General features: G+C 47.6%; 2 protein-coding genes across 3 annotated transcripts in view; one reads left to right on the top strand and one right to left on the bottom strand.

Moving 5' to 3' along the window:
• Positions 1 to 620: 620 nt before the first annotated feature.
• LOC127478587 (myosin-IIIb-like) lies at positions 621 to 26,907 on the bottom strand. The gene is made up of 30 exons (XM_051804468.1): positions 26,667 to 26,907; positions 26,531 to 26,596; positions 26,326 to 26,456; positions 23,418 to 23,520; positions 21,105 to 21,207; positions 20,489 to 20,645; positions 20,066 to 20,168; positions 19,675 to 19,803; positions 18,353 to 18,461; positions 17,033 to 17,149; positions 16,520 to 16,620; positions 15,997 to 16,083; positions 15,757 to 15,822; positions 15,323 to 15,436; positions 14,170 to 14,281; positions 12,761 to 12,807; positions 12,388 to 12,453; positions 11,995 to 12,114; positions 11,019 to 11,104; positions 10,723 to 10,770; positions 9,165 to 9,212; positions 8,886 to 8,977; positions 7,551 to 7,682; positions 7,081 to 7,196; positions 6,567 to 6,766; positions 4,518 to 4,607; positions 3,474 to 3,639; positions 2,882 to 3,154; positions 2,494 to 2,573; positions 621 to 1,256 (listed from the first exon to the last, which is right to left on the bottom strand). The coding sequence occupies exons 1-29, from the start codon at positions 26,790 to 26,792 to the stop codon at positions 2,517 to 2,519; spliced, it is 3,165 nt and encodes a 1,054-aa protein (XP_051660428.1). The 5' UTR covers positions 26,793 to 26,907; the 3' UTR covers positions 621 to 1,256; positions 2,494 to 2,516.
• The window catches only part of ARHGEF39 (Rho guanine nucleotide exchange factor 39), a 15,194-nt gene continuing 14,717 nt past the window's right edge, over positions 26,906 to 27,382 (top strand). For both annotated transcript variants that reach the window (XM_051804469.1, XM_051804470.1), the window contains exon 1: positions 26,906 to 26,947. The gene's annotated coding sequence lies outside the window, so the exon portion shown is untranslated. The remainder of the gene's footprint in view (positions 26,948 to 27,382) is intronic.

Here is a 27,382-nt window from a genome sequence, read left to right as displayed (position 1 = left end):
CTTCAAAGCAGCTGCCAAAACCCAACATGAGGAAGAGAAAAGGTGTGTTAACACTGCAAGGCAGTGCCAGGGAGAGCCAGGACACTGGACTGGAACAGCCACCACTTCCCTGTCTGGAGCCAGCAGCATGCCTCAAGGTGCAGTGCAGCTCAGCACCAGAGCACAGGGCAGGAGGAGGAACAGCCACTCGCACCGTGTCGCATTTGTAACAGCACCAGCCTGGACTCAGCTGTGCTCGTGCCTCTGAGGGAGGAGGGAAGTGGGGTGGGCAGCATGGCTGTCCTTCAGAGTAGGGGGATCTTCCAGGGAACCAGAGGCAGAGGGAGCTCAGCACAGGCTGCAGAGGGGAGATCTCGCTCATGCTATACAGAGGGAGATGAGGCTGGTGTGGGAGGAGAGCATTACAGGTGGAGTAAGGAGTACTCCAGGAGTAAGTACAGCAAGAGTGACTGTTAGAGCTGGTAGTTGTAGCCAGGTTAGCGGCCCATGAGCCTCCAACTTCTCCACTGAGATACTTAACATGATCCCGTGTCTACCCTCAGAGGTGTTAGCCTTTCATTTGCAATCCATGGCCAAACTGAGTGCAGGTAACAGCAACAAAGAAAACACTGAACTCCTCCTTATAGCATAAAAAGAGATTTACTTAAAAAGGTAGAAAAGACAGTAAAAGTAGTTTGGTCCCTTATATTCCAAACCCTCTACACACAGTGTAAAACAGCATGTTGTCCAGCCCAGATTTGTAGTGATTTCAGCCAGGACGAATGAGTGTTTCACCAATGATTCCCTGACTTGAGCTCTGGTCAAGGACTGGGGAGCAGCATGCTGCTGATGCAAGGGCAGGAATTTCCCTCTGCAAGAAAGATCTTCTTGACCCTTCTCAGCTTCAGCTCAAGTGCTCCTGCACTCAAAAAAAAAGGACAGATCAGTTTTACTTATATCCCCATTAGCTCCCAGAGCTAATATACAGATACACAGGACCAAAACAGAGAGAAGACTTGAGGAGAAAGAGGTAGGCAATCAGTACAAGTACTTGTGACAGAACAGATTGTTGGGAGATATGCAGTTTGTGACTATTCAAAGTGCTAAGTGAGGAGTCTCCAGGAACACTGAAGTATTGACACGCAGACTGTCAGGCACTGTGGGTCCGTGCAGAGTGTGACTGCTACCATCCTCTCCCTCTGCCAGGGTCAGACTGGTCCAGATACTGCAGTTGCAGTCACTGAGACTGGGTGAGTTAATTTCTTCATCAGTCCTGTCTAAAGGCACAGGGCCAGGTGGATGCAGCAAAAAAAAAAAAAAAAAAAAAGAGAGAGAAAGGAAAAAAAAGGAAAAAGGCAGCTCTGTGTCTGTGTACATTAATACATTCACTACTAGGCCAGGACCAGCAGCACTTGAAGAAGATAGGGCTGAGCCACTTGGACTGGCAAGAAAGTCAAGAAACACAGCTCATTGGAGGACATAAAAGGAGAGTTTCATTCAGCTATCCCAGTGCTGGAAGTTGTCTATGCAGTTCCCACATGTTTTGTCTTTCTTCTGCCTAATCTCAGACACAGGGAGCATCCCCTGGGTATATCAATGAATGGTACGTAGAGAAATGAAGCAATTGAGTCAAACACTTCAGGGAAAGGATTTTCTCAGCCATCAAGAGAAAGACAAGACAGGCCCCAGCTAAAAAGCTTTGCTACAGCATGAATTCCAGGTGGGAGTGGAACCATGCAGGAAGCTTGGCAATCCTGGTGCAAGGCTGGAAGCCCTGTGGTGGGTCAGCAGCCAAAAACATAGTCTTCTGATCCTTCTCCACTCCCAGCTGACATATATCCAGAGATTATCCCACTACAGCTTCCACCTGCCTTCAGCAACTGAGTGGGACAGGGATTTACCCACTGGAGAGCTGCACATCCACTAGATGCTTCAGACATCGCAGGGTCTGCCAAAAGGCCCTTCCTGGCCCACTCCGTAGATTCCTATAACCCACCCAGTGGATCACAGTCTCAGTAACCAGCTGTGCTTCCAGCTGCTGAGACCTTGTTTAAAATCCTCTTCACAGCAATAAAAGTCACTGCTTTTTCCAATGTTTTGAGTCTTGCCTTCAGCTCACTGCCCCTGCTGTCCCCCAGCACTTCCCTCCACCACACTAAACCACTGCAGCTGACAACCATGGCATGCAGACAGGCATTCCAATAGTTCTAGTCCTTCCAGCCCCAGGCCTCCGACAAACTGTGAGCTCCCTCCAGCAGCCTTGCCATTGTACTGCAGGTACTCTGTGCACCAGAGCTGCTGGAAACCCAAACCTCAGCTAATTTTTCCCAGTTTTCCTGGTCTCTTTGCAGTCCTGGGATGGAAGCTGGCTGCTGCTCTCTGCTTCTCCTGCTCTATTTCTATGTAGCTTGTGGCCAAGAGATGCTCCAGGTGGAGCATGAAGGGAAGAGCCCCTTTGCTCCTCCATTTCCCAGGGAGCTGCAGTTGCTGTTTGCCCTCGTGCCTCCTCCTTACCGAGTCATTTGGGCTACGCATCCTCAGCGGTGACGGCTTGAGTGCCCCTGTTCAGAGATGTTCATGGAATAGGAATTGAACTGCAGTGAGAAGCAGAGGGACAGCATTAGGGGAGCAGTGCCTGGGATGCTGGTCACATCACAGCCCTTCTGCCTTGGACTTTTCTTTGGGCATCTCAATGAGCCCCTCTCAGGGTCTCCCCCTCCCCCCCCCCGGACGGTACTTCCAAAGAATACAGTCTTGATGCCAAGACCACCAAACCCAAACCCATCACCCAGGAGCTAAGAAACCAAATGCTACTTGTGGAAGCCTCCTGTCTCCCCTGGGCAGGGCAGCTCCACATGTCCCAGAGGGGTCATGGCTTGGCAGAGGATATGCCCCAGCTCACCTGCTGGATTTCCTGCATCGCCAGCTGTATGGAAGAGCGGAGACGAGGGAAGGCTTGTTGTCTGGTCTCTCTAAAGCTTGGATTTGTCCTACTCTTGTCTGGGGTCTGTTGGTTTTGGAAATTCTTGCTCCTTCTGAGACACGGCAGAGTAGGTTTGCTGATGGAAGGCATGAAGGGACAGGACTGCTTCTGTGGAAGGGTCTCTGCTTTGCCTGCTGGTGAACTCAGCATGGGGTACTCCAGATTTTCGTAATCCAAATTCTTACTACTTTTCTGAGGAAAGGAAGAGTGGATTCAGCAGTGGTTTGTAGACCCTCCAAACAAACAGCACAACAAAGAGGAATACACAGCTGTGTCCACTGCTGACATACAGGGGTCAGGGGGGTGTCATCCACCTGACAGTGCCTCTCCCCCACCCCAGCACTCCCCAGCTAATAGCCTTTCCCAGTGCCTGCAGAAGCAGCCAAGCCACTTGGCCAGAATGGGACACTCCTCAACAGGAAAACAAAAGAGACATGATGCTGCTGTCACTCTATCCACTCAAGGCACAGTCCCCCATCCCCTGTTCCCACTGCAGATCCTTGGCATTCACCTGCCCACAGGGAACAGTCAGTATCTCCATGAAGGGCTGGATGCCCACGGTCTGGTGGTACCGAACCAGCGCGGTGAGCGAGGCATGAGCCTGGTGCTCCCCCAGGATGATGTAGCGTGCGTTGGGCTGCGCCTGGATCATGTAGTGTCTGCAGCGGCCTTGGCCCCTGGGGACACGCACAGACAAGAACAGTCATGGCACAGGGCTGCAGCATCTCTCCAGCACCTGGTTCCTGCTTCCTCCACTTGTGGTCTCAAGTGGCCAGACATGACCAGCACCCACAGTAACAAATACCAAACAGGGGCAGGAGACGTGCTGTGCACTAACACGCTGTGCTTGTTGGTGCTGGAGGAGCAACAACCCCAATGCTTCTTTCAACCTGGTTTGTGCACTCAGTCATACAGTACAGGATCTCTACCCTTGGAGCAACAGCACCCCACCCAAAACCAGGTCTATTTTTTGGCAAGAGACAAACTCTGCAGTGCCCTATCTGCTACTACAAACTGTCTGAGGCATCCAAAACAGGAGAGGCTGAGCATCCTTACTGGACTCCTGTGTGGAGCAAGCCATCTCCTCCAGTCAAGCAGAATCACAGAATCACAGAATTCTAGAATTCTATGACTGTAAAATTCTAGGATCATAGAATTTCATTAAGTGCTCAGTTTCACAGAACCACAAAATCATTTAGATTGGAAAAGACCTTTAAGATTCTTGAGTCCAACCACTGACCCAGCACTGCCAAGTCCACCACTAAACCATGTCCCCAAGTGTCACATCTATGTATCTTTTAAATACCTCCAGAGATGATGACTCCACTCTGCCCTTTGCATCCTCTTCTAGTGTTTGACAGCCCTTTTCATGAAGAAATCCCTCCAATGTCCAACCTGAACCTACCCTAGCACAGACTGAGACTATGTCTTCTTGTCCTGTTGCCAGTTGCCTGAGAGGAAAGGCTGATCCCCACCTTGCTAGAGCCTCCTTTCAGGTAGTTGTAGAAAGCAATAAGGTCTTCTCTGAACCTTCTCTGCAAGGCTCATTACCTACCTGTATGTCAAGATGTAGCCTGGCTGGCTCTGGCTAATCCGAACGAGGAAGCAACCCAAAGGCTTGTCATGCAGCAAGTTTTCAGCTTCCCTGGAATCAGGAAAGAGTTTTTCAGTGGAGAGCGAGCAGATGCCTTGTCACACAGCAGGGATTCCCACCCTATCTCATGTGCTACCAGCACAGTGCTCCCACTCCAAGGGAGTAGCCAGCATCTGCCCTGTGAGTTCCTAGCTACAGGTTTCCCGACTCGGGCTTGGTGGTGCAGGAGGCATTAGGGGGCTGAGGAGGCACAATACTCTCAGCAAAAGCTCCTCCAAGCAGGGTTGCTCCAAACCTGCTCCAGCAGTTTTAGTGCAATAGCAACAGCTGCCTTCCAGCACAGAGCATGTGACAAAGCATTGCTGAGATGAGGGGTCTGTGCCTGTGTCCATTTCCTATGCACCAGGGCTGAAGAAGTCAGGATACAATGGGATGGGGGGTAAGCCCAGTGCCCTGGAAAAACACCAACTTGGATTACACCAGTCTGGCTCTCTAACTTCCTGCTGGAAGGAGGTCTTCCCCCTCTCTGCCCAACAGACAAAGCTCTGCTTTGTGCTTGTTTGTGCTTGTCATGTGCCTTGCTCCAGGCTAAAGGTGACAGCAAATCACCAGTGTAATTCGGGATTGCTCTGTCTGCTCCATTTCATGAGGCTGAGTTTACACTGCTGTATGGAGACTTTAATCTCCACTTAAGCATCAGTGTCTTTAGTCCTTCATTGTGAAGTGCTCATAGCTACCCTATATTTGAATTTAGACAGTTTTTGTCTTCCAGGCACAAGTTCCTCTCCTGCATTCTTCCATTTATGGACAAAAGCATTAATGCAGGTTAAGGCATCGATAATTATCTTAAAAAGGGAAAAAAGAAATGCAACTACCAGGAAGTTGTCAGCTATTGTAGTGTCCTTTACTAAGCAAATGTGCTGTGTAATGGTCTGTGAGTAAAGGTTCACACTGATAATCTGACAAAATCCAGGCACCTGTGATCTCATAAGACTGAAATAGAGTTGCAGTATTAACAGATAAAAAGTTAGAAATTGGAACAAGATAACGAGGGTGTTCAAGTGACAGCTTGAATAGCAACACCAACACAGAAATCCCACCAGTTTTGGGATACTGGCAGTTAGCAAGCATGGAGAACCATAGATTAATTTGCACACAGGTGAGACTATACTGCAATTCTGTTCACCGGCATAACCAGTATTTCTGATTATCACAGTGCTTGGAAAGTAGTGCCTGGCTCAGCCAAGAGATTGAAGTGTGAGGCAGACCCAGTAGCAAAGCTTCAAGCATTTAAATAAAGGTTTTTGCAAAAAAGCTTTAGAGTTCACAGTCTTGTAATCAACTCTGTAAGAAAGATGGGCATTGTGGATGTCTCTCCCAGCTTAAAGAGAAGTAAATTCCAACTATGCTGCACCCTTCTTGGATGGGCAGAGGTATCAACAAAAAACCTTCCTTTTCCTCTGTCGGGGGGCTTTGGAGGAATTTTGCCATGGGGTTCTCACTAAAACCCGATTTTAATATTTTTTAAACAATTGTACACTGAATTCTGTATTCTCCTGCTGTAAACTGAGGTTTCCTCCTGACCTAGACTGAGATACAAAAACAGTCATAATGAGTCAGACCAAAAGCCCATCTTCATGTCTCTGCAAATGGTCCACAGCAGGGTATAATGCAAGTATGTATTTCCTTTCCCATTACTTTACAAGCCTCCCTTCCCTGCACAGGATCTGTATTGAGGAACCCAGAATGGACGTATTTCCTATGACTTTCCGCAGTCTTTCCTTGGACCTATGTAAAATGTCAGCATTTGCATCCCGTGACAGGGACTTTCAAGCTTCCTCCTCAGGGTTTGACACTCACAGATTAAAAGGGAAAGGTTATACGGGTCACTCCCATTCCTTAAGGAAGTAAAGCCTGGCAAATCCAACCTATGCAGTCCTTGTAAGGACATGGTGGCTTCTGCCTACCTGTCACAGCCCAAGCTGCAGCCACTGTGTCCAGTGTACTCACCTCCTGCTGATCATCCCATACAGCCAGCTTGGAAAGGCCCCATCATCCTGCACGACCTTCTCAGCCTGTGTCTCTCTGAACCAGCGGAGAGTTGCTCCTCTCCTGATTTTCCTCATTTCTGCTTCTTCTCCAGCGTGTTCCTCTGTTCCCAGAACAGGGTGAGGTACAGAAGGGTCCAAGAAGTTATCAAAAGGAGTGGACTGAAAGTGAGGACAGACAGAAAGTTGGCATGAAAGCAAAGTCAAAGGCAAGGGGTCTTTGAAGGCATCACTTTGGTAGGTGATCCCATTCCTGAGTCCCTTAAGACAAGATCAGTTGCAAACTATCAAATGCTGCTCTCAGTTTCTCAAAGGTCCTGACCATACTTTTTAACTAACAACACTAGGAAAGGACTCACACTTCTCATAACAAAAGTGACAACACTCTCCTGGGACCACATGCAGGACAACATGCACATGCAAAAGGTAGATGGGGCGGGGAACCAGCACATCTGGCTAAGGGGCCCCAAAACTACCTCTTTTAGTTTGCTGCGTGGCCGTGGCACTGGTAGCTGTTGTGACTTATCAGAAGGATGGGGATTAGGCCGAGGGTGCCTCTTCCGTGGCATGGGAACTGGAAAGTGGCTTCTTTCTGCAACAAGAGGAAATAAGTAGGTGAAATCTAGCATCCAAGATCCATCCTCTGTGTCCCCATGACAGGGACAGTCTCTGCTGCACAAAGTATGTGGGAAAGACACAGCCTGGCACTCCTTCCAGCAGAGTCAGGCAAACGACCTTCATGATGCTGCTTCTGCTCCCCACAGACAAAAGCTACACTTTCAAAAAACAGAAATGTCAGCACCTCCCTGCCCATCATCACACTGATGGAGCCCCCAGCCCCAGGAGAGCCGAGGACAGGCCACCATCCCCTGGAGCTTACAGCACTTCAGGGTGATCATCACAACAGTGGCCACACATGGGGGCAGTGGGAGTGGGAGCAACTCACTCTGGGCCTCTGCTTCCAGGGCCAGCTGCCGTCCTTTTTCTTTCTCTGCCAAATTCTGCAGACTCTGTGCTTGAGCTCTCAGCTCAGCCACCAATTTTACGTAACTCTTCTTGCATCTGAATCCCCTATAAACTGTTCAGAGAAAAGCTGTGGTTAGAAAAAAAAAGTGCTGTTCATGCCTTAGTCACTCTCTCGGGGAAGAACATCAGGTAATATTCTTTTATCCAGGGCAAAGCCCTCGACACTTAAATCATTTTAATAAAGATCAATGGAAACTCTGTTGTGAGCAAGCAGTCAAAACCATGTGAGAACTGTCTTCTACTCTCTAAGTTTCCAGATCACAGATTTATAGAAATCCAACTACAGATCTAAGCCCTCATCTCTAATGCCAAGGCACTGAACACCTGAAAAACAGTCTCACAGAAGGGCCTGTTAACCCTCTATCTCCCTGGTACCCTTCAGATACCATGAAGGAGACAGGATTTCCTTGGTGTCAGTCCCCAGGATAACCTTTGCCACAGGCAGCTATCCCAGGGTTCATTATAGACACTGCATGATCCCTCCTACTCTACTAGGTATTAAAGCACATGAACTGAAAGCTGCACTCTCTCAGTTTCTTACTACCCACACATCTTCCCCATGGATGAGAACAATGCACAGCATGTGACAGTCTGACATTTGTCACACTGTATGGTGCACATCTGGAAGCTGCTCAGATGCTTCAGCAGTGCAACAACCCATACAGAAGAGAACTACAACAGAGAAGAGCTAGGCAGGGTGACAGTCTCCTCCTCCTCCTCCTGGTTGCACTTTCTCCATAGACCCTGTGCAAAGGGAAGTACCAAACTGCCCACAGCCACTCTGGAGAAACAGGCTGCCAGAGCAGATGCTACGTGGAAAGGAAAGAAAAAAAAAAAAAATCAAGCCAGACCAGGACTTCATCCTCTTTGAAAGCAGGAATGAGATCTGCTTCACTCATTTCCCTCTGCTCAGTTCAACACAACTCACAAACAACTCATTACTCCAGAGGACAGTCAGCCAGATTTCAGGATGAAGCCAAATCACATGCCTGCCCTGCTCAGCTCTCTTGAGCACATGCTTTCCCTTTCCAAGGCTCACACTGTCTGAGGGCTGTCCCTGACTGAGGATGAGCACTGAGGACGTGAGCATTTGCAATGAGCACTTTGACTTCACAGGGCCTTGATATGGAGATGGCACCTGCCCTACCCTGCTGTCATCTGTAAAGGTGCAGAGGGGGAGTAGGGACTGCAGAAAGGGTTCTCCTTCCCCTGATCTGAGATCAGAGTTGAGGGACTCTCCTCTTCCAGTGCTCACCTTTCTGTATGACAACTGCTGCTCTTTCCAGTCGCTCCACACACTTTGCCAGCTGTTCCTGATGCCAATATTTAAAGAAAAGTCGTGACTTTCTGTGAAGTTGGGAAGAGAAACATGCAGGGAGTAACCCTGTTTATATAAAATGGCATACATCATCCTTTGGACAGGCCTTTCCTACAGCCATAAAGTTCTCCCTGAAGAGAACCAGGTAACAGACTACATGTATGAAGTCTCTGCAGTTTAGGCTCCCCACTCCCAGCAACAATGATCCATACCTACCCACATATCCAGCCTTTCAGCTCGGTACTTTGCAGTATCTCCAAGCAACTGAAAAAGAGAAAAACAGTGAAATAAATAACTTTCCCCCCAAACTGAACACGATATAGCCAGTGTTTTTAGGTGCATAAGGGGGAACAAAAATGCCTCAGCAATTCTCAACAGTCAGTAACTTGTCAGTCTGTCTTCCTTGAGGCACAGCTAGTATCACATTTGAGAACATCAGCAAAGGGGTTCCCAGAAGCAGATTTCCTTCAACTCCCTGGGAGGCAATTCTGCAGAGCCTATTTTATTCTTAGAACTGTTCTTCCTCATTTCGTTTTCAATCCATTTGAAGGACAAAAGTTGCAAGGTCGGCACAGCAAGACTTCCGGGAGAAAGTCTGTTTCCAATTCCAGTTTCATTTTGCAGACTCTAGTGACAAAATGTGGGTCACTCGGAAAGATTCCCTGACACTTGGAACTGAAGGCACTACTGTAATTGCAACACACAGACAGCTTCCTCCCTCAGCCTGCAAACCCAGGCTGTGAAATCATAGTGACACTTTTTGCTAATATCTCACACAGCAAAGCAGAAGTGGTTTTACTTCTATCTCAGCCAACTTCCACAGTGGCACAATCCAAATCCACGGGATTTTTTTTTCTCAAATGCATCCTATGTTTTTTGTCTCTGAAAACACACCACGCTGCCTGTTTACAATCACCTCTCTCCCATCTACGAGATTCTCTTGTGATCTCACTTTGTTTGCAATTATTATTCAGAACTGTCAGGAAGTTCAGAGAAGCACTGTGAAGGCTGGAGGAGCTACTGCCAGGAGAGAACTGTTCCAGGAGATCATTCAAATCCTTTTCTTAAATGACTAGAAAAAAAAATCTCCTTAGCTGGCTGCCTTACGTGTTTCATTCTCACTATCGGTCACAATTGACACTGGCAGGAAGAAGGAACTGGGAAAGTGGAGAAGAGGAGGTGGGGAGCTGCTGCCCTAGATGTAAGGAAGGAGAAAGCTGACAGGATAAGACTCTGTCCCTCTGCTGAGATGGAAAGACATTTACGTGTGTAAGGAACGGTCAGGTTCTGAAAGTGCTGAGGGTATATTTTGCCTGTAGACATACAAAATACTTGGACTAGACACATCCTCTCTACCCTGGGAGACATCCAGTGATGGCTGCTTGTTCAGCATTGTCTTTATTTTCTTCTCCCATGACGCCATTAGGAAAAATCTAGAGAGGCCCTGCCACACTGAATTCAGGGGACAGTCTTGACCACTGTTGTCACTCCCTAAATAAAGTATCTTGGCCACTTTTCATTCCACAAAACAGCAAGGCTTTATGATAATTGAATGGAATTGCTACATAACAATTCAAGAAATATTTCATTGATCATTGTACCAACTGCTTTTTAAATATTAAATGTCCTTGCCTGGGATCTTTGTTCCCCACCACCCACCACCAAAAAAACCCATCCTCTTTTTGTCCCTTTTACTTGGTTTGCTATACTATTCTGAGAGTAGGAGCATCTGAAGAACAAACCAGACTGCACACAACAAAGTAAGTGTACCTACCTTTCTTTTGTGAGGGAAACACCAGGTTTAATTAGAAGAATTGCATATCTGTGGAAAACAAACCCATGCAGACATGTAAGAGCCATATCCCTGATGTGCTGAGCTGACCCATGTCACCCTGACAGCAAACAACAATAAATCACTGTCTTTCTCACTCAGCCTCCCACAGCAAACAATCCCATGATCTCAGACAACATGAACTTTAAAGAGGCTGTTTTACTCCTCGCCCATATCTGGTTATCAAGGTTGATTCCCTAATAATACCTAAGAAGGAACATTTAGAGGTTTTAACAAACCTCTCAGCAAATTCCTCAAAGAAGGGTCTCCAGGAGAAACCATCTCTTCGGATACGGATTGTCTCCAGCAGTCCATTGTACTGGAGCTGAAGAGCACCACAAAGAGGATCCAAGAAACAAAGAGAAACAGGCCATTAGGACATTAGTTTGTTCCTTTGCAGCCAGAAATTACTTCATTCAGCCTTAAACTTCTCCAGTTCAAAATGAAAAAGTTTTTTGCTGAAAATGTTTCCTTGGTTAGAGATTGAATTTACCACATCCTGTAACTCTGATGATTAACCACTCTGAGTTAGAAGTTGGAAACCATAAAAACCAATGACTGAAATAACTTCACCTTCCAGCCATGGGTACTGCTTTGCCTCTGTCCCTTAGAGGATAGCTTTTTATTTCCAAATCTGGGCACAGAAGTACTCTGAGGCATGGATGAACTTCCTCTTAATCCTATCCTTTCTTATATACATTAAACAGGCCACTGAGCTTTCTGAACTCTTCTAATCATTTTCAGTTTTCTTTAAAGCATCTAGACCTCAGGCCTGACACAATATCCAAATACAGTCATATCAGTGCATTTCAACTCCTATCAAAGCAATCCCATCTTGGCTCCTATTCAGAGTTGGCCTGGCTGCTGGGTGAGAACAGTCTCCTCTGGAAAGCATTTTTTCTGGAGTACTGTCTGTATCAGTCACCATCCAGGAGGAGATGCAAAGGTGAATCCTAGCACCTGAAAAGCACAGCTCATTGCGTTTATGGAAAAGAAACGGGAGAGAACTAAGACTGCAAAATCTGGACCTAGCAGTCTGTGTCATAAAAACAACCAAGTACTTAGAACATTCACATGTATATAAAGTGTGGTCACTCTTTCTCTTGCAAGGGGAGACTCAGATGAGTCAGCTTCCACAGCCTTTTGCTGGGGTCTGCCCTCCCACTGAGACACGGCAGAGGTGCCTGTAAAGGACAAAACACTGCTTTTCCTCACCTGCAGCAGCACCATCTGGTTGTCTACCACACCTGGCTCCTTCTGGCTGTTGGGTTTTACGCAGCGCACAAAGTGTGGGTTGGCAGAATACAACCTCTCCATGAGCACCATCAGAGAATGCTGCCAAGGGCACAAGAAGATCAACAGTCCATCAAGCCAAAACACTGCCAGAGCCTGACATGCCATACCCTGCAGCAGGAACCATTTTCTCACCCCACAGCAACCTCCTGGGCTCTGACAACAACCTGGTCAGCCCCACCATGATCAGCCATGCTTGGCACCTGGGAAAACCCCTGTTTACACCATGGATGCTTTAACTATGCACAGCAGTCTGGAAGCTCCCATGAAAACATCACTCATCTCACGGGGCACTGCAGGGCAGCAATGCCGTACCCGGAACTGAGCTCCAACAGATTGTTTCCGCGTGCTGTTGAACTTGTCGTCTGCTCCTGGTATGACCTGAAACCACACCAAAACAAAAGATCAGCCTTGGAAAAAGTGCTTGACTGATGGACAAAGAGCTCTGCTGGAAGGCAGATTGCAAAAAGGAGAGAGAATAGATTTCTGGCGAGGGAAGACAAGTTGAGCAGCAGAAGCAACAAAAAACACAGTAAAAAACAAAGGAGAAATTGCTGCAAGCTGATTGCGGTCTGCTTTTATTTTAAACCCATTTCTGTCTGCTCTTTTTCAGCCAGTTTCTAAACAATATGACTGTGGTAACCATGCCAACATTCATCAATTGCCACATAGACCTGAAGTTCAATACCTTGGCTTTCATATGAGGCATAAGTGTCCCTGTCCTGGAAACAGTGGCTGGAAGAACAGAGACAATAGTTAATTTTGTATCTTGGCTTGCAATCAACCATGTCTAAACATTCAAACCTCACTTCACACACAAGCCTCCTCACAAACACTGAATCACAGACAAGGCATTAGGTTTCACCATGTAAAAATACAAGGAAAGAATTAGAAAAAGGAAGAAGAAAATGCAAATGTATGAAGCCTACAGTGTAAGCAATATTATCTTCTGCCACTGAGAAGACAAGGCAATCAGGTTATTAAACAAACCTAAATGACTTTCAAAAGAAATATCATCAGCAGGCATCTAGCAATGCAGAAAAAAACAGTGCAGATAGCAAATGGGAAGCTTCCTTACAGCAGTCAGGTTATTTAAAGTCAGAGGAAAAATTCAGGGAAGCTGAATTTACTGAGGGACCTGCTAACAGTCTCGCACACCCTTGATGTGATGGTTTCACGTGAATCATAAAATCACAGAACGGTTGAGGTTGGAAGGGTCCTCTGGAGTTCACCTGAGCAGACCCTTTTGTTGAGCAGGGCGACCTAGAGCCATTACCCAGGACTGGACAACTAACCTGAGGTTATTTCTGATGTTTATGAACTTTGAAAGAGTTGGGACTAGGCTAAGTAGCTTCAGTAACAGTGAGAAAGAAGAAAGACAGTCCTGAGCAGAAGAGTTGAAAAACACAGTGGAGAATAGAAATGAAATTATCAGTTTCTCGTAAATCCCAGGAACTGACATGGACTGAAGGGGACAAAAAAAATTATAAAATTTGTGTTTAGCCAGCCAACTTCCAAGGAAGCATCCACCTGACCTTTCTTTAAATTTTTACTTTCATAGAAGCTGTGGAAATCTGAGGGCTTATTGATAACTGGAAAAAGGGAGTGCAGTGGTAGGAAAAAAAATAATGCACTACTTCAGAGTTTTTTAACAATTTGTACCTGAAAAAGAAAAAGTACTGTACTTGAAAGGAATAATCTTTACACTCATTGCCCGGGGTTTTACAAGACTCCGTTTTCAATGTGAACAGGTAGAAGCTATGACCTTAACCAGCTTCATTTCTAGACAAGAACAGAGCAAATGGAAAAGGCCAGTGGCAACAGTCCTGCACTGGCCCTGGAGAAGATAGGAAGGCATCTTAGTAGTGACTAATTAATTCTCTGGAAGAGGATACAACCTGCCCTGCTTTCCATGCAGGCGGAACATACAACTGATAGCTCAGTATATGGCAGCAGCCCACTCCAAGCTGCAGCATTCCTAGAGTCTCCCAGGGGCTGCCAGCTGTGAAACACACTCTCAGAATATGAGCCTGATCCCCACACTTAACTCTTGCCAAGGTGGGCCCTGGTTCATGATGGATGTGCAGAGGGACTTGCCTGTGAACAGCACACTGAGCAAGGGGGTGACACTGCTGATGAAGAGCCCACGAACGTTGGCTGGCAAGGTGTCTCTGTTCTTCTCTAGGAAGCCCCTGGCATCATATTGTACCTGGAGAAAGGGCAGCAAGTCACTAAAGACAGCAGTGAAAGCCACCCCTACAGCTCGCCAGGAGCAAGTGTTCAACTGAATGTACTCTGGCTTCCCCATGAATTCTGTAAACACATATGGACCCCATCCAGATGCCAATCCTGAGGAACAAATCCCTGCAGATGGCAGAGGCATCAGAACCACAGGAGTGCAACATAACATTGAGGCATCCACCTCTGCTTGCTCTCCTTTCCTTGATTATAAAGTTTCATTTACTTCACTCTTCTTGCTCTCCCCCTCTTCCCCTTGAATAGGCTTCCACCCTGTTGTCATGCACTCCCTTGCTTCCATTGCTCCCTTCTTTTCTCATCTCTAGCCTGCCACTCTCCTTTCCATGTTAAATGTTAATTTTTGTAATAATGAACATCACAAACAATAGCTTAGTCAACAGTGGTGAGATTAGATTACTAAACTACATATTGCAATTACCTGAATTGTCATATCTGCTCCGGTTCCAAAAATTATCTCCAATCAATACAACTTACTTGGATCAAAGCTTTCAAAATTGGTGGCAGTAAAGTTACATGCATTAGTACTAAATCTCAAGTTGCTTAGATACCACTGAATGTATAAATAACTGCCTCTACTTTCAAAACATTAATTACCTGGCTGTTTGCACAGTGTTCCTAAGTGTTTGCAATAAAATAGTCACTGCTATGCTGTGAAAACCAGTAGGTAAAGGAACAGCCGTTATCCTGTCCTTTAGGAGTGCACGGTGGACTGTGCATTGATAGAGTACTGTTTTAGGACTAGAGTTCTAACAGAATGATTATTTCTAACACCCTACACTTCCCAGAAGTCACCCCCCTTTCCTCAGGGGTCCTCTCTTCCTGTATGGAAATCCCACAGAAATGTAGGAGGCAAGCCGTGGGAACACATCACTTCTGTTATTATCATTGTCAGACCATACACTCCTTAACATCAAAGCCTTTTTTGTCAGGCAACACTTGCTTCCCCTCCAACATACACTACAACAGCATTCTTCTTGCAAACAGTACATACTTTCCCAGCATAGTGAGTGATGCTGAAGCCCAAAACATGGCCTCGGGCTGGCTGGAAGTGTAAATTGCCTTTGAAGCTGCTATTTAGTTTATCCACAAAGGTCTTATCGGTTGCCTGCAAGAAAGTAAATTTCAGAATCAAAGGATCAGGCTGCAACAGAGACCTGATCAGGCCACAGAGAAACAAAGCAAAGTGTTGGAAGTGTCCTTGGCTGTGCAACAGTGTTCTGTTGTACCTTCTGAATCCTCACAGGGATGCCAATACCATTAGACTGTCCCTGATCTCCATGTCCTGTCTCATCAGTCACACACAAGGACACCTCTGTTCATCTTGCTCTTTAAAGTGCACTCCCCAACTTTAAGCTCTCTCTGCAGCCCAGATATTCATTTCTACATCCCCCACAATATTTTGTCTTCCTCCTGTCTCATGCATACCTGAGGGAATGCACTCTGCTCATCCAGAAGAGACAGTAGCCCAAGTGGCTTGGCCAGGAGCAGATTCTGCAGAAAAGGAGACACATGACACATACCTAAAACCACATACAGAGCATCCACTCTCACCCTCACCACTCTTTGAAGATGTCCTTCCCAGGTGCATCTCCTCCCCATGATAGAAAGTGCAAGACTTCTCTCTTGGCTGGATGGAGCAATTATATTGTCAGTCCTCTCACTCACCAGAATAGGTTCATTATTGTTGAATGTAATAGTCTCCCAAGGCAGCCCTTCTTCCTTATAGGCAGCCTGCTCCATCTGGAAAATGTGCTGAAATAAAGAAAAAAGAGGTTGGAGCACCCATCAGACTTGGCTAGACAACCCTGAACATCTTCCTTCCTGCCCTGAACAGAGCACAGAGGCATGGTGCTCTCACCCACAGCATGAGAGGTCTAAGGTGAAACTGCTCTTCTGTGTGCACCCACTCACTGGTGGTGCTGCATAAAGCAGGAACACTTTCCAGACTGTAAGTGTTACTGCTCTGACGACTTTGATCACTGCTTGATCCTTCTACTTCCTTCCCTGTTCTAGTGGCTCCCCTGCCACAGGGGAGAAGGTTGATAATCTCCATCCTGCTTCACTAATGGCTATTTCTGTCCTGCCACGCAATAGATCTGTTTTCCCCCAAGCTCTCGTTCATGTGCTAGGTAGAGCAGTGCTCTGCTTTCTCTGCCACACAAGGTGAGATCGCCCTCAGCAGACTTACATGGTTGAAGAAGTGTTGCAGCTGCTCATTGGCCAAGTTTATGCAAAGCTGTTCAAAACGGTTCACTGGAAAGTTTTCAAACCCAAAAATATCCAAGATGCCTAAAAGAGGGAAGAATACACAATGGAGCCTGCAGACTGTCCTTGCAGGTTGCTGTGTACACCAACACACAACTAAATCTCCCATCACCCAGCTCTTGTGGGCCAGGGAAAACCCAGCCAAGAGAAACAGTCTTCCATAAGACCCCTTGAAGAGTCAGTTAGGAGGAGACCCACTCCAGCCCTCAGCTTCTCTGCTAAGCCAGAGTGCCCCAGAACTACAGCCTCACAGTTGCTTCAGATCAGCTGCCTGCTCAAAACTTCATGCTGCTGACACACATCTCTCCAGGATCATGGCTTTGATAATGGATCCCTGCATGCAATCTCTGTGAAACCTCATGCTGTGCCCGTCCTTCACTGTGGCTGAGGGAGGCACATTTGAGAACAGAACAGGAGCAAGGCAGGCAGAACTCACCTATCTCCCTCAGCTCCACCTCAGGATCCACGTTCTCAGCCAGCAGCTCGTTGATCTTGCGAACGATCCAGCCAAACACTCGGCCGTACACCATCTTAGCAATGGAGTCCCGGGCATCTGCACAGGGAGAACACAGCAGCTCACTGAAGGGCTCACAGGAGAGCAGGGAAAACAGCACACAAACTGGCTCAGTGCATCCACCTCTAGCAAAAATGTCTAGTAGTTTATGAAGCTATTTTAATAATCAGATAAGCAATAGATATCTGTCTGATTGCCCCCGTTCTCTGTAAGCATAAAAAGAGCTCTTCAATTCCAAAATCTTCACAATCTTTCTACAAGACCAGATGTGGCATATTAGGGCATTTGTGAGATCATCTAAAATGGGAAATTTCCTTTCCAAATGAGTCATTCCACTTTCTAGAATATGCAGATACTTGCTTTCCCCTCTGAAGATCTACTGAGGATGGGTCCCCTCACTGCTAAACCAAAGGAGAAGCTCCAAATTATACTTGGCAAATTGAATGGTTCTCTTCCTTCTAGCGCACAGTTGCCAAACATTTCAACGCTGTGGGCAAGAGAGGGATACAAATGATAAAAAACTTGCTGACATTCTAAGGAGGAGACCAAATCAACATGATCTATTGCATGATGGAGATGTGTATTTTATTGCCTAGAGAAAATTTGGAAAACAGAACTAGCTATTTCCCCATTTTCATTTTTTTCTTTCATCTGTTTTTAGCAATAATCTAGAAGTTCTGTGACTTCATGCCTTTTTACTTAATTTTTAAAATATTTTATTTTATCTTAATGTTTTGGTCTGGATTATCTTGGATTATTTTCTTGCCTTATTAAAGGGGAAAAGAACACCTTGCGCTTGCTTACTTTACCATACTCTGTTTTCTTCTCACTCTGTTTCTGATACTATGATATCTCATTGATTCTCAAGGTTGTTTGTCCATCTATTGCCTAGAGCTCTGCACACTGCCAGCACTCTGCAACAGGAGGCTTCCCCTCTTTTGTACAAATACCTAGAGTTCCTTTCTAGTCTGGACTGAAGAAGAAAGCAAAGCTAATTCCTTAGTTTCTTAATTAATCTCTGCAGCCTCCTGGAGATGAAACAAAAGCAGCATTCATGGTCTTACATGTGAGCAAGAGACTAAACATATAGACATCGATACACTTGCCTCTGTGCGAGAGGAATGAAAGGGCACAGAAGGACATCTTTGTTCCCAACAAGTTGCACATGTGTGGGGATACCCTTCTGTCAAGTACGGGTCAGTCATTCTAGCCAGCACATCTGCAATTCGTTATGTTTCCTACCTTCTGCCTGCTGCTGGGTGTGAAAACGCTGAATCTGCTCCCCTCGGGTCACTGACATCGTACAAACAAGACATTTTAACAGTTCCTCTTCCTGGACTCCAAACTGGCCCTGGGAAAGAGGAAATAGATGAGGAGAGTCAATTGTAAATCCTTTTTGCACTGGTGGGGTTTGTATCTGTCTGTGTGTTGATGGGGTCATGATTCGGGTTCAGGCCTTTGAGCCCCACTGTAAGGTAAGTGTTACTGTTGGCATATCACAGCACCAGGCTCAGATGTGGGCTCTGAGATCCGCATTATCCTTGCAGTGACCAAGCTCAGCCTCACTCTCTTTGAAACACTTTTTGTGTTGCTCTCCCAATGCTGCCACTTTTCACCTTCTTTGGGAGCCATGCCAGTCCCTGCTGAGAGGTTTAATGACTTATTGAACAGCACCACATGCAGGTGACTGTGCAGGTGCTGAAGCATCTGAGCTTCAGCTTAGTCACATGAACCCATGAGAGGCAGGAAACAAAGGGAACTCATACACACCAAACCCCTCAGTGATTTAACAGGAATTCCCCTCCTGTGGGCAAAAAACGAGGAGCAGAATTTCAGAAGTAGGATAAAAAGAAGTTGGCTGCTGAAAAGAGATAGGTGGTTGTTTCAGGTATTGCGTAGGAGGAAAACAGGCAAAGAGATGGGAGTGAAACCAAAGGCCAAGAGTGTTGGGATTTCAAATAGGTCAAAATAAAAAGACATAGAAGTGGGAGAAATATGTTACATTTTACTGTTCTGTGTTGTTAACAAAGCAGGATAATGTATTCATCCCATATAATAAAAATGGGATGGTCCTGGGAAATATATACTTCTTAATCTGTGATAATATGATGTGAAATAGTAGAAAGTTTAATTATGGATAACCAATTAAAAACTATAGCAGTTCATGTGGTATCCTTGGACAAGATCCAGTGAAAACACAGAACTCATGTACAGATACTGCACACCTGAATTTCTCTGAGGCATCACCATACTCAGTAACACATAACATTTAGTTTTAAAAAGCTTGTACTGTATGAAGCCAACAAGGCACATGTTGACTATGTAACATACTGGTTCTAGGCACGCAAGAACCAGAAGCTGGGAAGCATCTCTTTGAGAATGAATAGCAGTGAGCACAAACACAGTGATGGGGTCATACTCTGCACTTCTGGGAAAAAATTCTTTGTTCTTTAGAGAGAGAAACACCCTTGGCCATCTCCGGCAGGAGCAGCTCCTACAGTCAATTGCCAGTGGGAAGCAGCATCACATCCATAAAGTTTCTGTCAGCTCTTCTTGTGACTCACCGCTGCGGCTTTCAGCCATCCCTTGGAAGCTTCGCTGACTTTTACAGGCCCATTGCTCTCCTCAGGATCAAAAGTCACATTGCCCAGAGACAACACACCAGCTAAGATAGTCTGCATGTCCACTTGCTCCTAAAACACAAAAGAAAGGTGACCAAATACCTACCAGCAGATAACATGTACAATGTGGAGGCCCCAGAAGTTGAAGAGGTTAAGGGAGGATGCACAACCTGTGGAAAAAGGCTCTACACAAGGACTGGAAGACTCAGGTGATCTGGAAGTAACATGGAAAATCTAGAGGAAAGAAACAGGACCGAGCTTCAAAAGAGCAGCTAGAAATAAACCCTATGCCTGCAGGAAGCACAGATGGAAATTAAGTAACTCTAGAACTGACCTGTTCTTGGAAGCCCACCATGTCAAGGGCATTGCACACCTCTTGGTATTTGTCCTTCCAGCGCTGAGCTACATTCTGAGTACCAAATTGTCCACTTACGTACCTGAGAAAGTGCATATCCCACACAAAACTGTCACCCAATCAGTACTGTAAGTCAGTCCTACCCCAAGGGAATACAGCACATCAGCAATAGTGGAGACTCGAAGAGAAAAGAAACTTTTCCAAGGTACTATAGCAGAGACCCCAGACCTCCCAGCTTCCACTATGACCCCTAAGATCTCTTCACATAGCTCCATTCAGATCCCACTCCAGCTACCATTCATCCATGGATAAAGCCCCAGGGCAGAGGCACAGTCTCCATCATGCTGTTCTCCCCTTCACTACCCATCATGAAGACTAAACGGGGGTCTGCCTTTGAAATACCTGTAGAGCGAAGGATCCAGTAACCCATACATCTCCTTCTCCTCTGAAGACAGTCCAGCAAACATGTAGTAGAAGATATGGAAATTCCTCTCCCCAGCATCTTGCTGCACCACCCGTGACTTCTCTAACAGGTACTCACTCAGCTTTGCACCTCGCACTGCACACAAAAAGGTGACAGGGTGGTGAACTGGGGGACATGAAGCTGCTTGAGCTGTCCCACATCTCTTCTTTGCTGATAAGAGCACAGCCCTGTCTAAATTAACTTCCTTGTGTCCAAGACCCTCTAGGCTGCCTAGCACACTGGAAACGGATTTCTTCATGCTTCCTGTCGTCTTAGAGATTCTGCTCACCTCCTTTAGCAGCAACAAAGGCTTCCGACACAGTAAGTATTACTGATACTCAGCCTGAACTATCACCCCATTATCCTTCCTGTACTCCCGCTCTGTCCAAACCCAGGCCTTATCCAAGAGGGGTTGCTCTAAGATTTTACTTAATTGCATACCCTTCCCACAGGGAGTCAGGCGCCAAAACTTTACCCTCTACAAGCTTTGGCTACCCAGTCCCCTCCCTCCAGTTCCTAACCACTTCCCAAACTAGTAGCTGCCCTTTACTTCACCTGTATTTTTCTGGAAACGCAGCTGTATGTATTTTCCAAAGCGGCTGCTGTTGTCATTCATCACAGTCTGGGCATTGCCAAAAGCTTCAAGCAATGGATTCACCTAAAACAAGTGAGGAAGCAGAACAAGCATTCTTCAAATTAAGCGATCAAATCTAACTTGCTTGGAAAAGTTTAATTTTAGCATTTGCTATTCAGCATCCAGCTGGAAAAGGATGAATATGGAAGAGCACCTATTTTATCACAGCCTGGCTAAAGGCATTCAAAGGGGCAAATACAACAAAGATTAAGCAGCATGAGATTAACAAAAATAAGCACAATCAAACTGATTGGGTCTTAGTAAGACCACTGAATCATTTGTTAAAAGATAAGGTTGGTATAACAAATTTCCACACAGTATCTGACATGGTAGCACTAGATAATTTGACTGCTACACTATAGCAATAAGCAAGGTCAACGTGGCACTCAGTTAATGTAGGTGTGGCATCTTAGCTACTGGAATTTGTAGATACAAGGACAATGAATTACAAAGAAAATAAGAGACCAACCAGACCAGCTTGCTGAACTGTATGCAAAGAAGGTGAAATGATAATTTTTCTGTATTTGAGGAAAGAATGCCTGTCAGCTGCAAGAATGATGCCTCAGGGTACATGGTGGGCAGCCTGTTGAACGCAGCTTTAAGGCATGACATTGTAATCCCAAAGTCCTTGGATATATCTACAGGAACCAAGTAAGATGCATGTTATTTCTTTACCATCACCTCTAAGCTTTCCAAGGGCAGCTCATCTGGGCTGAAGGGGGTGTTGTTTCCAGCGGAGGAATTGCAGGCTGCCTCCAGGCCCTGTGCTGAGCAAACACAGCTATCCTGCTTCTGGAACCTGCTCAGGTCAGAAGCAGCCTGGCAATGTGGCCCAAGCCAGCTCTAAGCAGAGACAGCAGGTGTAGCAACATCACATTCTCACAACAGAGCACAAGCATTCACCTTGGATCCACCATGGACGATGCCACACTGAAATTAATATGCCACTCTACAGCCCAAAGCATGGCATGAGGTATTGGGTTTATATGTCAATATTTTGGTAGCAGGAGGGGCTAAAGGGTGACTTCTGTGAGATGACGCTAGACACTTTGCCCACATCCAAGAGAGCCAATGCTAGCTGGCTCTAAGACAGACTTGCCACTGGCCAAGGCTCAGCCCACCAGCGATAGTAGCAACACCTCTGAGATAAAAATTGCAGCTGGAAGAGAGGAGTAACAATGTGTGAGAGGAACAGCTCTGCAGGCACCAAGGTCAGTGAAGCAGGAAAGGGAGGATGTGCTCCAGGCACCAGAGCTGAGATTCCCCTGCAGCCCACGGTGCAGAGCATGGTGAGGCAGCTGTGCCCCTGCAGTCCATGGAGGTCCAGGGGGGAGCAGAGATCCACTTGCAGCCCATGGAGGACCCAACACCAGAGTATGTGGATGCCTGAAGGAGACTGTGACCCCATGGGAAGCCCATGATGGAGCAGACTCCTGCCAGAACCTGTGGCCTGTAGAGAGAGGAGCCCACGCTTGAGCAGCTTTGTTGGCAGGACTTGTGACCCTGCAGGGGACTCGTGCTGGAGTAGCCTGTTCCTGAAGGATTGCATCCCATGGAACACACCCACAACTGGAGCAGTCTGTTCCTGAAGGACTGTCTTTTGTAGGAGGAAGCCCACATCAGAGCAGGGGACGAGCATGAGGAGGAAGACAGTAGCACAGATAACGTGCACAGAACAGAGCTCAACCCCCATTCCCCATCTGCCTGTGCTGCTGGAGAAATTCAATTCAGTTCAATTCTTCAGATCAAAGAGACAAATATGTTTCAAAAAGAATTAGCAAGGGTATATGAAAAGAGCAAAGATGGCAGTTAGCCAGTTAGCAGGTATGTTCCTGACAGTATAAGTAGCCAAGGAAAGGTTACTGAAGGCTGTGTGGATTCTCCATGCCTGTGTACCATTAAATCAAAACTTCATTTTTCCATTGAAATTCCTTGTTTTACCTGAAACAGGAAATGATTTGGAAAAATGCCACTAATCCCTTGTAACAGAGAAAACGATAAATTATTGCAATAGTTTTCTATAATTTAAGAAACATCCCCAGCAAACAGAATTACTGACCCTTCCAATTTGTCATCAGCTATTTCACCATTCTTATCTACTATTTTCTTATGTGTCTTATGTATCGTTCCCTGATTTCCAGTGGTGATTCATCAGCAGGCTTCCTAAGCCTCCCTAAATTGTCTTGCAGCAGTGCTGCTTCTCCATGTTCAAGCACCGCCCTGAAATGACCTACCTGAAGGATCTGCTGCTCCAGCTGCGAGTTGCCTTTGCATAGATTCATTATCTGCTGCAACAATAGCTTTGCACTCTCTGTCTTCCCTGCACCACTCTCTCCACTGCCAAGAAAAAGCAGAAGAAATTCCAACAGCTGCTAAGTATAGTTGTTCTGCCCCTTATGGCCTAAGTGCCCTCAGTGCTACAGTGCCTCTATAGCAGAGCGTGCTCTCCACAAGTTTCACAACTTTTTCAGCAAAATTGCAAGTGTTAGTACAACCCACATACCACAGCTTTACACTGGGTGTCCCACAAGATCCTGGTCCCTCCTCCTCAGGGGAATTTTCCCCCATCTGCAAGGGAGTACAGATACACCCCTTGTTGTCACTTCTGGATGGGATACACCAGACACACCATTTGTTCTGCTTCTTAAGAAAGCTGAATCTATCTTCTGGAAAACAAACTCCTTCAAAAGCCATCTGATACATCAACTGCCTCACCTATGCTGGAGTCAACAGCTTCCTGTTTCTGCAAAGGGATTTGCCCTATCCATATCTTATCCACAACCGAATACTAATCTTGAGTGGCAGTCTCAAATCTCAGGTGCTTCACACATCCACGTGCCTCAGCTGGCTGACACCGTGGGCAGACAGGCACAGAGTTGCCTGTACCCCCACAGCGTCAGCACTGCACGTCACCCTGCTGACACACATCCACAGTGCCTCCGCCTCCAAGTCAAACAACCAGCACTTGGAAAGCGCAGTTTGCCTTGTCCTGGCATGGAGAACATATGATCAGTGAGACAACGTGTCCCTGACTGATAACAACGCACCAGCTGAGAACTTCAGCATAAGCGTGGCGAAAAAAAATGAATGCAGGAAATGCTGGAGGTATCCTTGAGGGCAGGTCTCCGTCTCCACAGCCGACCTTTGAGCTTGCGGCATGGTAGCTTTGTAGCTCCCAGTGGCTCTGTGCTTGGGATCAAGTATGTGTCACAGGTAGGCTGAAAACCTCGAATACTAGAGCACATACCTGATTTCAAGTACAGATCAGACCAGCACCACCCAAATAAGCACAAACAAAGCAAGACCAGTTTGCCAGTTGAGAACATGCCATCCAGACAATACCTCTGCTCAGTATGTCAGATTTATTTTTGTTTTCAGTAACTTGCTTCCTCCACAAGAGAACTACCAAGTCAGCACTCCTAAGGTTCAAGCTTGTCCTTAGACCCTCCAACAAGCACAACAGCTTCAGCAGGGCCTGCAAGCACTATCCAGCTGCCAGTGTGTAACTGCTCCAGGCTGTGAAGAAAAGCAAAGTCATCTTCAGGTGACCCAAGTGCTGTACTACAGCATGCCCAGGCTATGACTAATGTCTGTTGGGATTGGGAAGGTAAGAGGAGCCAGTAGAATTCCTAGCTCAGGACAACTCAGTAGCCATGAACACTTGTCATGTGGGGGCAGCTGCTTTGTCTAACATCAACCTCTGAAACATGCCATGCAGCCTCCCAGACTAAGCTGGAGACCCTAAAGAGACTACAAGGAACAGTAGAGCCTGGTGTGTCCTTGTGCTGTTTTGATGAACCGTGGTCTAGGAGGAGTGACCTCCTCCTCCACCTCTACCCCAACTCCTGCTCAGGTCAGGTAATCTCGTTAATGAGTGTTTCACCATTGATAAGAGAGCAAAACCATAAACTTCCTGTGATAGCAATACACAGATCAGTTGATAGGGTTGCAAGACGCACAAGAATACACCAGACTCTCATCTCTGAGACCACAAACTGCTGGCATAAAACAATCAGAGCAATGACCTCTTGGCAAATGCTCACAGGTTCTTGTCTTCCACATCCCAAGGCAAATATGATGATTGTTCTTCATCCCCAAGAGCCTCTTGGAATGGAGGCCCAGTGGAGCCCACTGCCTCTTGCACGTGCTGACTCCACAGCCACCACTTCCTGAGAGCAATTCACATAAAGCAAAGGCACTGATGGCCTGCAGGCTACAGAAATGAATGGGGCTCAAGTGACCCTCAAGGTCAGCTCCCAGTCCCATCAAAACACTCAGCAGTGATTCAGCAATTCAGTTCCACACTATGTAGACTGAAAGTACTGACAAAATTGTCAGAAGCCCCATGTAAAAAAGGGAGTATTAAATCAAACACACAATTAACATTTTAACTACGATGACATTTAAACTGTTCTCTACAACACCCAGAAGAGGCGGTTTGTGCTTTGAGCCTTTCTGTTTGCTGTTTGAGGCTTTCTCTCCTAGTGGATGCTGTTTGAGGCTTTCTCTGCTAGCTGACACTACCTGCTGCCCTGCAGAGTTTCAGTAGAGCAATAGTGACATCATGGAGTGAAATGTTCGTGATACTGAAACACTCTTTGGTTAAAACAACACTTTTTCCCCCCCACTTCCAGCACACAGAACTGGCCATGACAATGGGATTCTCCCCAACAGTCAGGGAGCAAAAAAGCATATTTAATTCCTCCTGCTTCTTTAATCATATATAGGAAGCTCAACTCTGTGAAAACAGGTTCCTTCCACTATGTATAACCTTTATACAGCATTTACTGAGGTAGTTGTGTTGCCAGAGGAGAGTACTTTGCGACTTTCCCCGGAGCTGGTTAAACCTTTCCAGAGGCACGGCCCTCCAAAAGCGAACCTGGCATATTCAGCGTCGTGACCAGCATCGCTGGCCGAGCTGCTCCAGGAAAGCCAGCTTTGTTTGCCACACACCTCTGCCGCGACCTGGAAAGAGGTCGGGACGAGGGATGCGCTGCCAGCGCAGACGGATTTTGACTCGCCAACAGCACCGGAGACGAGCTTCACCTGAACCTTCGGCGGGCAGATCCCAGCGAGAGCCCGGGGGTTGTCACTCGGCCTCCCACCGCTGCCCGCCCCCGGGGACCCCCGGCCGCCCCTCACCTGACGAGGATGCACTGGTTGCGGGGCCCGCCGCCCCGCCGGCCCAGCATGGCGTGGTAGGCGCGGCCGGCCACGGCGAAGATGTGGGGCGGCAGCGAGTCGGTCTGGAGGCGCTGGTACCGCTCGGAGACCTGCGGGGAAGCGGCGGCGGACAGGTGTGAGCGGCCGGGGGCCGGCGGGGCGCGGCGGGGGGCGCGGCGCTCACCTCTCTGCCGTACAGCGGCAGCGGCTGGAAGGGGTTCACGGCGATGAGGATGTCCCCGATGTCGGTCTGTGGGAAGGGGGAGAGCGAGTCAGCCCGGAGCCGCCCGCCGCCCCCCGCCCCGTAGCGCGGCACTCACATAGATGTGCTGGCTGAGGAAGCGCTCCCGCAGCCCGGACAGCAGCGCCGCCTCGTCCAGCTCCGACAGCGCCGCCAGGTCTCCGGCCCTGCCCGACGGGGAGCACCGCTCCCCCAGAGACACCATCGCTACTCCCGGGGCCGCTGGCCCGCCAGCCGCCCACCCCTCTCTTCTCTTCTCTTCCTTTCCCTCCCCGGCCCGCCCCGCCCCGCTGCGCTCCGCCCCGGGACCGCCCGGCGGGGCGGGGCCGCCGTTTGAACGCGGGGCGGCGGGACCGGCAGGTAACGGGCGGCGGGGGCGGCGGGGGCGGCGGGGGCGGCGGGGGCGGCGGGGGCGGCGGGGGCGGCGGGGGCGGCGGGGGCGGCGGGGGCGGCGGGGGCGGCGGGGGCGGCGTCTCCACCTGTGTAAAGGTGTTGGGCAGGATGAGGCCCTCGGGCTCAGCTTGACTTTGGTGATCGCCCCGCCCTGAGCAGAAGGCTCAGTGGGATGACCCTTTCCCCCGCCCCCCAATATCCCTTTGTTTAAAGTGGTCCCTGATCGCAGCCAAGTATTTCTGGAATCCATGTCATCTCCACCCGTGGAAAGGTGTTGGGCAGGATGAGGCCCTGAGCAGCTCAGCCTGACTTTGATGGCAGCCCCGCTCTGAGCACAAGGCTCAATGGGATGACTCCCCCGCTAAAGATCCCTTTCGCTCAATTCGTCACTGACCCCAGCCA

Source organism: Manacus candei, unplaced genomic scaffold, assembly GCF_025592945.1.
Source record: "Manacus candei isolate 608988 ecotype Guabito, Panama unplaced genomic scaffold, ASM2559294v1 h1tg000061l, whole genome shotgun sequence".
NCBI lineage: Eukaryota > Metazoa > Chordata > Aves > Passeriformes > Pipridae > Manacus > Manacus candei.
Note: the sequence above shows the minus strand (reverse complement) of the source record. Positions and strands in the feature narration are given on the sequence as shown.

Bases quoted from the DNA above. Each gene is read 5' to 3' on its own strand.
- LOC127478587 (XM_051804468.1), bottom strand. From the start codon at position 26,792: ATGGTGTCTCTGGGGGAGCGGTGCTCCCCGTCGGGCAGGGCCGGAGAC. The intron at 16,084-16,519 runs GTAAGTCTGCTG...TCTTTATTTCAG, and splicing joins TGCAACACTTCTTCAACCAT to CACATTTTCCAGATGGAGCA. The intron at 6,767-7,080 runs GTAGTTTTGGGG...CCTCACTTTCAG, and splicing joins CACGCAGCAAACTAAAAGAG to TCCACTCCTTTTGATAACTT.